This window comes from Scomber scombrus, chromosome 15, assembly GCF_963691925.1.
Source record: "Scomber scombrus chromosome 15, fScoSco1.1, whole genome shotgun sequence".
NCBI lineage: Eukaryota > Metazoa > Chordata > Actinopteri > Scombriformes > Scombridae > Scomber > Scomber scombrus.
The window spans coordinates 14,226,404-14,239,577 of record NC_084984.1 but is presented as its reverse complement, the minus strand read 5'-3'; the positions used below and the strand labels follow the sequence as shown (position 1 = coordinate 14,239,577).

General features: G+C 37.6%; 1 protein-coding gene across 1 annotated transcript in view; it reads right to left on the bottom strand.

Annotated features, from left to right (window-relative positions):
- clip1b (CAP-GLY domain containing linker protein 1b) overlaps positions 1 to 13,174 on the bottom strand; it is a 52,964-nt gene that overhangs the window by 4,238 nt on the left and 35,552 nt on the right. Inside the window, exons 16-21 of the mRNA XM_062434592.1 lie at positions 7,884 to 7,929; positions 7,626 to 7,669; positions 2,372 to 2,465; positions 2,106 to 2,271; positions 1,961 to 2,013; positions 372 to 484 (exon numbers count right to left, since the gene is read on the bottom strand). Of these exons, the coding sequence (XP_062290576.1) occupies positions 372 to 484; positions 1,961 to 2,013; positions 2,106 to 2,271; positions 2,372 to 2,465; positions 7,626 to 7,669; positions 7,884 to 7,929 (516 nt within the window). The remainder of the gene's footprint in view (positions 1 to 371; positions 485 to 1,960; positions 2,014 to 2,105; positions 2,272 to 2,371; positions 2,466 to 7,625; positions 7,670 to 7,883; positions 7,930 to 13,174) is intronic.

Genomic DNA, 13,174 nt, shown 5'->3' with positions numbered 1-13,174 from the left:
AGAGAGAGACGTCAATCATCTGTTGTTAAGTCTTCTTGAAGTTGATGTCGAAAGTTAAAAACTAATTTGAAAGTGTGGGCTGATGTTGTGAGGAGGGCTGTAAGTAACAATTATTATTATTATTCATTATCAATTCATCATTTGGTGAATAATGTGTCAAAAATGTGAGAAAAATGCTTCAAGATGACAAATTTAGTCCAAATCTGAAGCTTTCTTATTTAAAATGATGTAAAGTCTTTGTCATTTTTTGCTTGAAATGTCATTTAAATGATTAATAAATTATATAAAACAGCTGATGATTAATCTTCCATTGATCAAGCTGCTTTATATATTGTTATATATATATTTCTATTATTTCATTTATTTCTTACTCATCCGTCCCGTCGTTGCCGTTGAACTCGGCCAGAGCGAGTTTCTTCAGTTTGATCTTCAGCTCCTCGTTCTTCCGCTGCAGGTCGACGATCACGCTGTTCAGGAAGTTGATCTGATGAAGAGGATCAGACAACATCATCATCATCAGATAAGATAGTAGTTATGAGGATTTCTTTTTATGATGTAACAGTGAAGACTGATGGCTCTAATGGTTATACAATAAACCCCACAGCTCTTTTTAAAAGCACAATTTTAATCTTTCATTTGCACTCTATGTCATTTTTAATGATTTTAATGCAAATCATTATTTTATGCTGCACTCTCATATTTCATGCTCTATTTTTAGTGTAGTTTTTTTTTTTTCTTTCTCTTTTTCGGTACTTTGTTTTATATTTGTTATAATTGGATTTTTATTTTTTTATTGTATGTTTTTATGCTTCCAATTTTTACTGGTAAATCATCTGATATTGTGTTTTTAATAGGGCCGGGACTCGATTAAATTTTTTTTTATCTAATTAATTAGAGGCTTTGTAATTAATTAATCGAAATTAATCACATTTTAATAGCATATAAATATTTGACCTGAGAACAGTGAGAAGTATTTTTTTTCACATGGATTTTTAGTATACCATTGAATAATGACTGAATACATAAGCTTAAGCAACAAAAATATTGTTTATTTTTGTTCAAGTCCAACAGACCAGTGCAATTTTTGCCATTAAGTGTAGCAATAGCATATTTAGAAATATAGTACATTTCAGAAATTAGCTAGCTACCACACTAGCTTCCATGCTAGCTGCTATATGTTTTGCATTGAGGTGATACTTGAGGCTCAATGTGCTGCGGTGATATGCGAATTCCTTGTTGCATAGCTTGCACACAACCATGCTCTTATCGACACTTCCATCCACGGGGCCAACCAAAGCGGTCTCATCAGCTACATCATGTTCACTGTGGTTTGTTGTTGTCTGAACTACGCTAGTTGGTGCTCCAGTATAATCGGTCCGCCTGAAACTCATCCAGTGAGTGCGTCAATTTTTTTAACGCGGTAATTATTGTGTAATTAATTAATCTTAATTAACGCGTTAAAGTCCCGGCCCTAGTTTTTAAGCCGTGTAATTTTCACTTTCAGTAAAAAACATTTAAATCATTGAATCATTTCCTTCCCTCATTTGTCTGTCTGCCCTTACTTCCTTCCCCCCTTTGTTCCTTTTTTCCCTCTTTCCCTCCCTCCATCTTTCCTACATTCTTTTCTTTCTTTCCTTCCTTCCCTCATTCCTTCCTTTCTTCCCTCCTTCTTTCCTTAAGTCTTTCCTTCTTGTCTTCTTCTCCTTCCTTCCTTTCTTCCCTCCTTCTTTCCTGACATCTTTCCTTCCTATCTTCTTCTTCCTTCATTCCATCTGTCCTTCCTACCTGTTTCTTTTCCTTCTTTCCTTCTTTTTCTTCCTTCCTTCCCTCTTTTTAATGATCACATCAGATCAGATTGTTTTGTTTGTGGCCCTTGAATGTAGATGAGTTTGACCCTCCTGCTGTAGAATATGAACAGTCTGTGATGGTTAAAGATAAAGAAGCATCCTGACAGTCTCACCTGCCCTTCTGCAAACTCCTTCTCCTCCCTCAGCTGCTCCAGAGCCACGTCGCCTGCAGGAGCCAAAAAACAAACAAACAGCCAATCAGAAAACAGCTCAACAGGAAACTAAATGTGGAAGCTCGACTAACCGTCTCCGCCTCACCTGAGCGAGGCGCTTCCCTGTCTCCTCCCTCCAACGTCTCTGTTCCCATGAGCCTTTGCTCCAGGCTGTGAACTCGACTCTGCAGCTGGGCTTTGTCTCTTTCCAGCGTCTCCACGGCCGTCTGCAGCGTCTTGGCCATGGCGTTTTCTCCTCGCAGCACCGCGATCTGCAGCGACGGGAGACAAAACAGATAAATCCCTCACAGCAGCTCAGATTACTCCGATAAAAGGAATAACAGAGACAGGATGACAGCCAAGTGTGGGTACCTCATTCCTTAGAGTTTCCAGTTCCCGATCTTTGTCTGAGATTAAGGCTCCAGTGGATTTCTGGAAGTCCGATTCCTGATTAGAGACGATTTCTCTGTAAGAAATAATGAGAGAAAGAGAGAAAACTGAATGTCAAACTGCACCAAACTCAAAGATGCTGTTAAGATGAAGAAATAATGGACAGGAAGATGAATTTTAGCTTTTATCTTTGACATTAAGACCTCGACATCTTCAATCATTCTCTTACTCAAAGGATCAAATTTCCACCGAGGGGGCTTCACCTCTAAAAAAAATCTTAATTTTTGTCATCAACACTTAACACAGGTAGGATTACACATGCAGTAACTGAGTATAATCACTCAAATACTGAACTTAAGTGCAATTTTGAGGTACTTATACTTTACTTGATTATTTCCAATTCATACAACTTCATACTTTTAATCTACAGTGTTGAGGAGTAACTAGTTACATGTAACGTAATTTAATTAGAAAATAAATGTAACTGTAATCCGTTAGTTACTGATGAAAATGTTGATGATTACAAAGGAGGTTACATCTAAAGTCTAGAGTCTAAAGTCAGACCTTTAAGATTTTACTCAGGAGGGTTTTTTTCTCATTTTTTAATATTTAACATGTTTAAATGGAGTCACAGTACCAATTAAACCCACTTTATTCATCAAATATCTTTATTTTATATACCTAAATCTACATGAACTAATGAATACATTTTCAAATGAGAGATAAATGTTGCTTTATAAGAAATGATCTCCCTTATAAATCATGTCAGTATCCATGAAAAACAGCTGCACTTAGATTTTGGTGCTTAATGGGAACACTTACCCTAACAGCTGAAAACATTGGTTACAACATTAGAAAAGTCATCAAATGTTATAAGTTACATTACTTTGATGAAGTCATTGAAATAGTTACATTACTTATTACATTTTAAATAGAGTAACTGGTAATCTGTAACATTTCCAAACCTTTCGACACAGTTTTAGTTTGATTTACTCAATAAAATCTCTCACTAGTTTCCGTTGACTCTCCAGACGACAGATGAGAAAATAAACCCCAGATAGCAGAATCTCTAACCGGCCCACATCCGGCGCTTTCGGCCCTTTCATCCAGCCCACATACTGGAGTAGAATATAACGGCACTTGGTTGGTCCGCTCCTGTTTTTACAGATCTGGGTCACGAGCGAGCCAAGAAAAACCAGATAAACCAGAACTGGCCCGCATCCAGAATACACAGAACCAGAGAGGAGCGCCACACCTTCACCAAAACAAGGCCCCACGTTTGATTTTAGGGATATTTGAGCCATTATTTAAAGTTTTGTTAGTATGCTATCTGGAAAAGAAGATGATAAAAGTGCTAACAGAACAAAAAAATAACTGTAAGTTCCTGGAAAAATCACTTTTTTAGTCTCCTTGTGAAGTTTACTTGAGAGTCTGTAGCTGCAGTAGTATTTGGTTGCTTCCTGTTAGGTTTACAATTGTTAAGTATGTTCACTTTGTATTTAATTCAGATAAAACAGTAATCTATAAAACATAAAATACTACAAAATTAGACCTCTAATAAGAAATGGGGACAACGTTTATGATTGTTTAGGCTGCAGAGTGTTAGAGGATCGCCTGCAGACACTCAGAGCTCTTCTGCTTGATAAAATAATTATAATAATCATATAATAATAACTTAAAAGACGATAATTTTGAACAGGAATCAAAGGAAAATGTTTCAAACTAAGAACTATATTTTATTTATAATCTCTTTGTTTGCTTTATTTGTATTTGTTTTTAATGTTTGTGTTTTTTTTGGTATTATTGCTTCATTCAGAAGCTGCTGCAATAATGTAAAATGTCCCCCAAGTGAGATAATAATAAAGGAATATCTTATCTTATCTCTTTTTTATTTGATTTGTCTGGCAGAAGAAGCTCAAACTTTAATACATTTCTTCCACCTTCAGGATCATTTTTTTAATACATAATTGATGCTGAATTTAACATCTCTATAAACCAGATGATAAAACAATGATTTGATTTAAATTCACAACCCATAAATCTGAGCTGCTGCCTTTAAAAATCAATTATAACAGACGAGCGACACCCAGCTGACACCTCGTTAACGTGTCTGTTTCGACCGTCTTGATAAATAAATAAAAACTGGATGTGAAATGTGAAGCAGGTTGTTTCACTGAATCACATCTCCTGCATGTTTTCTCTTGTTTTTCACCTTTCTCTCTCTCTCTCTCTCTCCATTTTTACATCTATTATTTCTGCTCTAATTGTCTCATCCCTTCACTTCTGTCACTTCGATCTTACATCACACACACACACACACACACACACACACACACACACACACACACACACACACACACACACACACACACACTTCATCTTTGATCCTCCAGCTGCCGTCTATCATCCAAACTTTATTAAGCATTCACTCTCAGCTCCAGCAGTCTGCTCTTCTCTGCTCTACGGACGTGTTGGGACGAATTAAAACCTCTGATTACCAAGCTGAGACGTGAGAGACGACTCAGAGTCTCTGCTCCCGCTGGCAGAGACCACAGGTACCCGACGGATAAATCAAAAGGTTCACTATAGGAGACTTAGAGAGGTCTAAAAATACTCTGAACCCCTTTTTTAAGTCTCACTGTTTGTTATGTATTTATTGTGTTGATGTTTTTGTATACTTTGTTCACATCAGTGTCTCTATTTCTTTCCAATTTGTCATCTTTTTGTACCAAATCCAACTACACTTAATTAACCCTCCTGTTGTCCTTGAGTCAAGGAAGGAAGGAAGGAAAAGAGGAAGGAAGGGAAGAAGAAGGAAGGAAATGAGGGAGGAAGGAAGGAAGGGAGGAAGGAAGAAGGAAGGGAAAGGGGGGAGGAAGGAAGAAGGAGGGAAGGAAGGAGGGAAGGAAGGAAGGAAGGAAAGGAGGGAGGAAAGGAAAGAAAGAAGGGAGGAAGGAAAGGGAGGAAGGACAGAGGAAAGAAGGAAGGAAGTAAGGTAGGAGGGAGGGAGGGAGAAAGGAATAGAGGAAGGGAGGAAGGAAGGAAAGAAGGATAGAGGAAAGAAGGAAGGGGGAAGGTAGGGGGGAGGAAAGAAAGAGAGAAGGAGGGAGGGAGGAAAGAAGGAACGGAGGAAGAAAAAGAAGGACAGAAGCATGGAAGAAAAGGGGATGGAGGAAGAAAAGAAGGAAGGGAGGAAAGAGAAAGGAAGGAAAGAAAGAGAGAAGGAGGGAGGGAGTAAGGACAGACGGAAGGAAGGAAGGGAGGAAAGAGAGAGGAAGGAAATAAAGAGAGAAGGAGGAGGGGAGGAAGGACAGAAGCAAGGAAGGAAGGGAGGAAAGAAGGAACAGTCAAAACAGACGGGATCAATTTGACCCGGGAGGACGACACAAAGGTCAAAAAAAGGAAGAAGGAAAGAAAGAAAACCACATTTAAAAAAGCACATTTGTCTAATTAGATGTGATTTCTGTCACTTGTTATTGTTAATATATGGAATACTGTTAATTATATGCAAGATTAATTTTATTTATTGATTAAACCTGTGATTATTTTCTCCATTAATCGTCTTTATCTAGAAAGTTGAGGAGGTTTGCAAAGTGTGAGCGCTCTAAAAACAACGTTAGGAAGTTAGTTTAAGTAGTTTAGTCGCTGATTTAGCTGCTTATTGACATGAGGAGCAGGTGGAGCTGCAGCAGTGAATTAGACACAGTAAAGGTTCACGATTAAACTAAAATACTTGACACCTGATATCTGCAATTGGGATAAGAAATTCACAATTTGCATCAAAATTCATCAACTTCTTCTCAGTGTCATAATTCAGTTAGACATGATAAACATACCTCTAGATTCAGGAGGATTTAACTCTTCCTGAGGATATCACTATCTCTAAAATCCATCATAAATAAATGTGTAAATCCACTTAGAAATGATATAATAATAAGAAAACAGACAACACATAACTCAAGAAGCTGCCTAAGAATCACATCACTTTACAACCTGTATTAAGTGATTTTTTTGTCTGCTTGGTTTCAACAGAGTGAAATTAAAGTATGTTATTGATTGAAATGTAGGATCGTTTTTTGGAGATTGAGTCAAACCATATATCATCATCTCTTAAAGTTGATATGTTGAACTTTATTTCCACATCCAGCAGCTACTGATCAACATTATCATTCATGTGGAGTTGTGTTTCTGTCCACCTGCTGAATGTAAAGTCCAATATTCACTCTCTTTTACCTCTGCTTTTACTCTCTACCAACTCCTGAGGGAAATATCTGGCTCTTCAGCTGCTAAATGCTCCACTTTGTTCACCAGCTAGTCTACAGCTAACTGTGTCTGTTTGCTTTTTCTCTAAAAATGACGCTATGAGAGCGCTGAGAGTGAACCAAAACAGTAAAGTTGTAGCCGGACAGCTAAACAATGAGCTGAAACTCACTATAAAGCTTGGTAAAGCCGAGAGGAGCTGCAGAGTCTCTGATAATTCTCTGTATGAGACACGACCACATGGGCACAACGCTAACAACAAGTGCTAAGAAGGTAAGTCTGCATACTTTTAATGGTGCCAATTTGCTAAAAATATTTAAACAAATATAGTCTCAATCTTAGTAGACTTGGAAAAACCTCTCATCTATAGATAAATAGTAATGAAATAGTCTGTAGTAATTACCCTCAGACCAAATTAATGTGTTTAAATAGTTTGTTTTATCCTATCAGCAGTTGAAAACCCTAAAAATACTCAGTTTACTTTCATATATTACAAAGAAAAGCATGAAATCTTTTAGGGAGAATTTGGGGCATTTTTGCTTAAAAAAATGAAATAAAATGATTAATCAACAGCCAAAATAGATGCAGATTAATTGTCTGTCAATCAATGAATCATCTAATCATTGCAGCTTTAAATACAACGAGCAGCCTTCACACATAAAAGTAGATTTTAACGTATTTTCACTTTCTGTCATTTACTTTTTAGCAACATCACACCAACACAAATTTACATAAGAAATAAACTAGTAATGACTCATGTGTTGGTATCTATGATTATTAATTAAATCACACATATTAAGGTATTCTACAAGATATATTACATAATGTCTAATGCATTGAGTGGGTACTAATTAAAGTTAAACTTTGACATTAAAGTAAAGATGCAAAGGATACGATTAAATCAAAGCTAACGTGCATCATCACATGTTAAAAAGAGAATATACAGTATGTATAATGAACATGTTGAGTTTCTTACCTGGTTTTCATGTCTGTCTGTTGGCTGTTCGAGTCCTCATTGTGCTGAGAGGCAAACACACACACAAATATAGAGGCATTTAAATAGAAGCTAAACCCGTCTGAGCTTTAAGACTTCGCTCACAGCAGGAAGTCAATCCTCACGATGCCAAAACCCATTAATCAAATCTCCGTTTCTGGCCCCCCGAACAAAAACCTCTGATCTATAACAGGATGAAAGCAATCGTTTACATAATATGAAAACTTTGGTCAACAGTACCTCCTCGAGATGCTGAGACTTCTGGGAGGCCAGTTTCAGCTCCTCACTGAAAGGCAGAAAAGAAGAGAGAGACAAAAGAATACAGAGCAGTCAAGTCTCTGATATCACGATCAGCTTCTACGTACTTAAATCTGGTGTGATGCCAGAGGTTAACTGTGTTCACATCTGTTAAAAAAAGGAAGTATCATGCACATTTCCAGCTCTATATTTATATTCTGGTACAGGATTTCACAGTTAAGAACTCACATTAGTTACATTTTCCAGAAAGAAGGATTAGTTTGTTTAAAATTTGCGTTCTTGCCGAGTATATCTGTACAGTAAATATGAAGCTAAAGCCAGGAGATGGTTAGGTTACTTAGCTTTCTCCCCCTTGCTTCCTGTCTTTGTGCTAAGCTGATTGAACTGTGCTCTGGCTATAAGCAAGTAAGTGAACTGAAGCCATGACAGTATTTTCTTGCTGCTGAAATACAAAAATCTGATAGTTAACGGATGTTTTTGATTAAAGGAGATGTTTGATACACATTTCCAGCTTTTTGGGCTCGACAGTAATTTTTCTGCATGATTTACAGTTTTAAAAAACCTCCTTATTTATCTAATACTGGTCCTTTATGCAGCCCCTCAGTTCAGCCTGAAACAAACCGTTGTCTGAAACAAACCGTTTTAGCTCCTGTCTCTTTAAGAAAGCCCACTCTTTTCTGATTGGTCAGCTTCACGCAGCTTCCTCCGGCTCCAGAGGCTACGTAAACAAATTGTAGTGGTCGGATTTAACTTTCTTTTTCTCGTGTTAATCGTAAAAATAAAGTTCAAATACATCCCTAAGTGTTTGAGCCTAAATCCGATCTGAAATATGACAGTGGACAACGTGAACAAAACATGGAGAAACCGTAGCAACAAATGTCCGATCAATGTGACGTAATCACAAGGAAGAAGTAAACAAAGCTGACTTTTGACTTGCAGGCAGCATTTTTAAAGACGTTCACCTCAAGTTTTGCAACTTTGACCATATTTTACATAAACTACCGATATTATAACTGTATAAAATCACGTTAAAAATCATGTTACGTCTTCTTTTTTAAACTTCCCTACGGTACTAATAAAGGAATATCTTATCTCATCTTTATGCTTTTTCTGGTTGTCGTTGGATCGTTGCACATGCCCATAACCTGTTTCGTAGCTTTGGTTGCTAAGGCAGTTGCTACGGTTTTTTTCATGTGTCGATTGAATTGTTCACTCTCATATTTCAAATCAAATTTCAGCTCGAACATCAAAGGATGAATTTGAGAAGTTGACATTTCAGGTTAATCTGACAACTATAGTGTGTTTTATGGTTTATTGACGTAGCTTCAAAGTCAGCCACAAACTGACCAATCACAAGAGAGTAGGCTCATCAGGAGGAGGCGGGTCCTTAAAGAGACAGGAGCTAAAACGGCCTGTTTCAGGACCAGTAGAAGATAAATAAGGAGCTTTTTTAAACTGGAAATCATGCAAACATACTCCAGTAGAGCCCCAGAATATAAAATATAAAGCTGTAAATGTGCAGAATAAGACCCTTAAAAGACAGAGTTGATTCAACTTTAACAACAAATTTATCCACAGCAGTGAAATGTGAGGATTGCTAATCTACAGTGTAATTCTCATCATTCAAAAAGCCAAAAGGAGAGTAAGCTGCAGAAATGGACCAGCGTCCATTTCTGCAGCTTACTCTCCTATTTAAAAGGATTTAATGACTGTAAAACCCAAAGTGTGGTCTGTATAAAGTACGCCTACATCTACGGATGGAAAATGCCATCAAGATATTATACAGCTGATACAGTAATCTGTGTATGTGATTCAATATAAACCGAGAGACTGCAGCAGAGACGGGCGCTGTCTGGGAATTTATGGATGTGGATATTTTTGGACGCTGGAACCAAATGATTTGCAGGAGTTTATCTCCATGTGGGTCATTCTTAGGATTTGTGTCAAAGGAAGAACTCTGAAGCCATGTGTGACTAATAGCTCAGTCTGAGCACCATCTGGGTAAAATATTTAGCTGCCTGCTGTATAATTACATTTAATGCCTCTGTAGCATCCTGCCCTCCGACAAACAGGGAGGAGGCTGAGTTAAATGGGAACTGCACTGTAAAAACGTGGTTCTGTCATATTGTTTTTATTGTTTTCTACTGACTTATTATGTATTGTTCTTTTTTCTATTGACACTCTTCTATTATTTGATATCCATTTTGCTGCTGCTGCAATAATGTAAATTTCCCCACTGTGGGACTAATAAAGGAATATCTTATCTTATCTTCTCTCCTCCAAATGAAACTAAATGAAACTCCCAAACTCCACCTACCTAAACCTCCATCGCTGGTATTCTTTATAAGAAATAAACAGACTCAAATTAACCTGCTTCATCACTTTTACTTGTTTTACAGGTCATTTCATGCTATATATTGTTGCAAGTTTATGATCCATGTTCCACCAAACACAACTAAACCTAGAAAAAGTGGTGTTTTTTCAGCCATTTATATAAAAACTAATGAAAAAAAATCTTAAATCTGCATGAATTAGGTTTTTGGACTCTTGGATACAACTTTGATATGAGGTGGAATCCGAGAGAATACATTATCATACATTATACACAATATTTCTCTACGCCTGATATTGTAGGCTGTGACAGTATATATATTATTGTCAGCATTTGTAAACTTTCAAATATCAAAATCAGCCTAAAAAAGTCTGTATCTATCAGGCTATAATGCGTCTTATGGACTTGAGACGCATTTTCTTGTGTTTAAAATCATTCAAAATTAGATTTTTAATAAATAATCATCAGTAATTTGGATATAATGACAAAGTGGGTAAAAGGCAAATAATAGAACAGCTAGAACAGTTTTGGTAAGTTAAGAAAATTACTGTATTGCCGCCTTTAAAACCAGGAAACACTTCAGCTGTATCACGATATTACGATATCCAAATTCTGAGACGATATCTATTCTCATATCCCGATATCATGTTTTTTTTAATTGAAAGACTTTAACCAAGAGCTGTGTAGTCGAGAGTCAAAGCTTCATTAACATCTACTGAAGAACATTTTTCACTTAAACCCAATATGAGAATGTCTAAATTTCTGTAAACCACCTCCACCTTATTTTTATTGTCATGTTTTTATCTGTCTTTACTCGATTTTAGCTTAATTTATTTTTCCAATTTAACACTTTTAATTGTGTTTGTGTTGCTTTTATATTCTGTCCCCTGAGTGAACTTTTACTCCCGCCTACGGCTACTTTGACTTGATCGTTACTAACTAGTGTCAACATTTGTAACAGCTCCTCGAAAGTGTGACAAAAGCCGCAGTGAGAAAACTAATGTTACGTCTCCCGTTGCCAACATGATTGCAAAGGATATGCTGCCTGTTAGCTGCATAGAGGGCAAAGGATTCAGACTGCTGATGGCCGATATGCACTAAGCATTTAATATTCATGACAGGTACAAGAAAATCTACGCTGTTATATTTTTAGGGGTCTGTAAGCCTGTAAGATTTTTTTCTTTTACTTAACATGTTTCTGTAAAGAAATGAAGGCTGATTATCATTTAAATAAATAAAGTTTGTGCAGTTAAAGTGTAAAAAGTTGCCAAAAATTGGTTTGATCGTTTTAATCTAAGATTGTGGATTTAGGATTGCTGCTTTTGCCTCATCACTGTGTGTCTTGTGTAATGTGTGTTTTGTTATCTTTAGGAGGCTCGTTGCGTAATAGCTCAGAGTCTTGGGGATGTGGATCCTATTGAAATGTCAATAAATCATTTATGACAGGATGCTCTTGTGTTGAGGTTGTATGATCATTGTAAGATGTGCATATTCATATATATTCAGCTCCGTGGTCATTTTCTATTGGGTAAAATGATTTAGGTTGATATGTTTGACCAAATACAGATAATTTCTTTGTTGTTTTAGAAATTTTAATAGTTTAGATTCTTTACTCGTTGAGATGAGCTGATGTCATTCTGTCTGCTGTCTCCTTATTGTACAATAATAACTGTTTAACCCTCCTGTTGTCCTCGAGTCAAGGAAGGGAGGATGAGAGGGAGGAAGAAGGAAGGAAAGGAGGGAGGAAGAAGGAAGGAAAGGAGGGAGGAAGGAAAGGAGGGAGGAAGGAAGGAAAGGAGGGAGGAAGAAGGAAGGAAAGGAGGGAGGAAGGAAAGGAGGAAGGAAGGAAGGGTGGAAAGAAAAGAAGGAAGGGAGGAAGGAAAGGAAGGAAGGAAGGAAAGAAGGGAGGAAGAAGGAAGGAAAGGAGGGAGGGAAGAAGGAAGGAAGGGAGGGAGGAATGAAGAAGGAAGGGAGGAAGGAAGGAAAGAAGGAAGGAATGAAAGGAAGGAAGGAAGATCATCAAGGAAAAATTCGGCACCTTCAAGAAAACCAATAACAACAACCAGGATTTGACAAACAGTAACAACAAATACAGAAACACACATCTGAGCGGTGGTGAGAACAGATGTTTCTTTCAGACGCCACAAAGCCACATTGATTCCACACAAACGCACACACACAGTTTAACACACACACACACTGGTGATGTCATAGCCAGGCGGTCCTAGGAGGAGAGACGGAGCGATTACATAACAGCGGCACACTGAGGAAGGACACGCCTCGGAAAGCATGGAGGAACACATTGTTGTTATGAGACAGGATGGAGGTGGAGGGTGTGTGTGTGTGTCTGTGTGTGTGTGTGTGTAGGGGGGGGGGGGGGGGGGGGGGTAACATCTAACCAGGTCATGTGTGTCATTATTAGAGGTATTTAACATGAACCCTCCATGTAGAAACAGTAGATTTTTAGGTTTAAAACTATCATTTCCGTCTACAGGAAGCTATATATTGATGACTGTAATTCAGCCAATTAAATCCATCTGGAGCTCTGACATCACAGCTTGGGGCACTGATGACTCAGTAAGGGGGGAGGGGGGAAGGATGATGTAAAGACTCGAAAACACACGTGCATACTTTCACTCACACACACACACACACACACACACACACACACACACACACACACACACACACACACAAACACACACAAAGTGTCTATAAATAAACCTTCACGTCGGGATGGAGATCCACCACAAACACAACAACAGAGCGAGATGAAAACACGCTGTGAAAAAGATGGAATATTTTTACCTCGCATCGAAAAACTGTTTCAGACAAACAATCAATCACAGACCTGCTGCCAAAATATGTTTTTATGGAAGCTGGAGAAGCCACTAAAGTGATCGATAATTCAACTTAATAATCTTTATAGTGATTATTCTTC